General features: G+C 58.3%; 1 protein-coding gene across 1 annotated transcript in view; it reads left to right on the top strand.

The window, feature by feature from the left end:
• Positions 1 to 97: 97 nt before the first annotated feature.
• AP2S1 (adaptor-related protein complex 2, sigma 1 subunit) overlaps positions 98 to 324 on the top strand; it is a gene marked incomplete at its 5' end in the record, with an annotated part of 896 nt that continues 669 nt past the window's right edge. The window contains one exon of the mRNA XM_010281647.1: positions 98 to 247. Within this exon, the coding sequence (XP_010279949.1) occupies positions 98 to 247 (150 nt within the window). The remainder of the gene's footprint in view (positions 248 to 324) is intronic.

The raw sequence follows: 324 nt of genomic DNA, 5'->3' as shown, positions 1-324 counted from the left end.
CCCCCCCAAAAAAGGGGATGGGGGAGGGAACTCCATGCTCTGCCCCCCCAGCACGCCATTTTTCCCCTCTAACCCCCCATTTTGTCCCCTGGCGCAGATCCGCTTCATCCTGATCCAGAATCGGGCTGGGAAGACCCGCCTGGCCAAGTGGTACATGCAGTTCGACGACGACGAGAAACAAAAGCTGATCGAGGAGGTCCACGCTGTTGTCACTGTCCGTGATGCCAAACACACCAATTTTGTGGAGGTAACAGCCCCAAAATGCTCCAATTTCACCCCAAATCCCTTGCTCTCCTTCCCCCCCCTCCCCCCCCCACTCCCGCA

This window comes from Phaethon lepturus, unplaced genomic scaffold (assembly GCF_000687285.1).
Source record: "Phaethon lepturus isolate BGI_N335 unplaced genomic scaffold, ASM68728v1 scaffold36192, whole genome shotgun sequence".
NCBI lineage: Eukaryota > Metazoa > Chordata > Aves > Phaethontiformes > Phaethontidae > Phaethon > Phaethon lepturus.
This window is presented reverse-complemented; position numbering and strand designations above follow the sequence as displayed.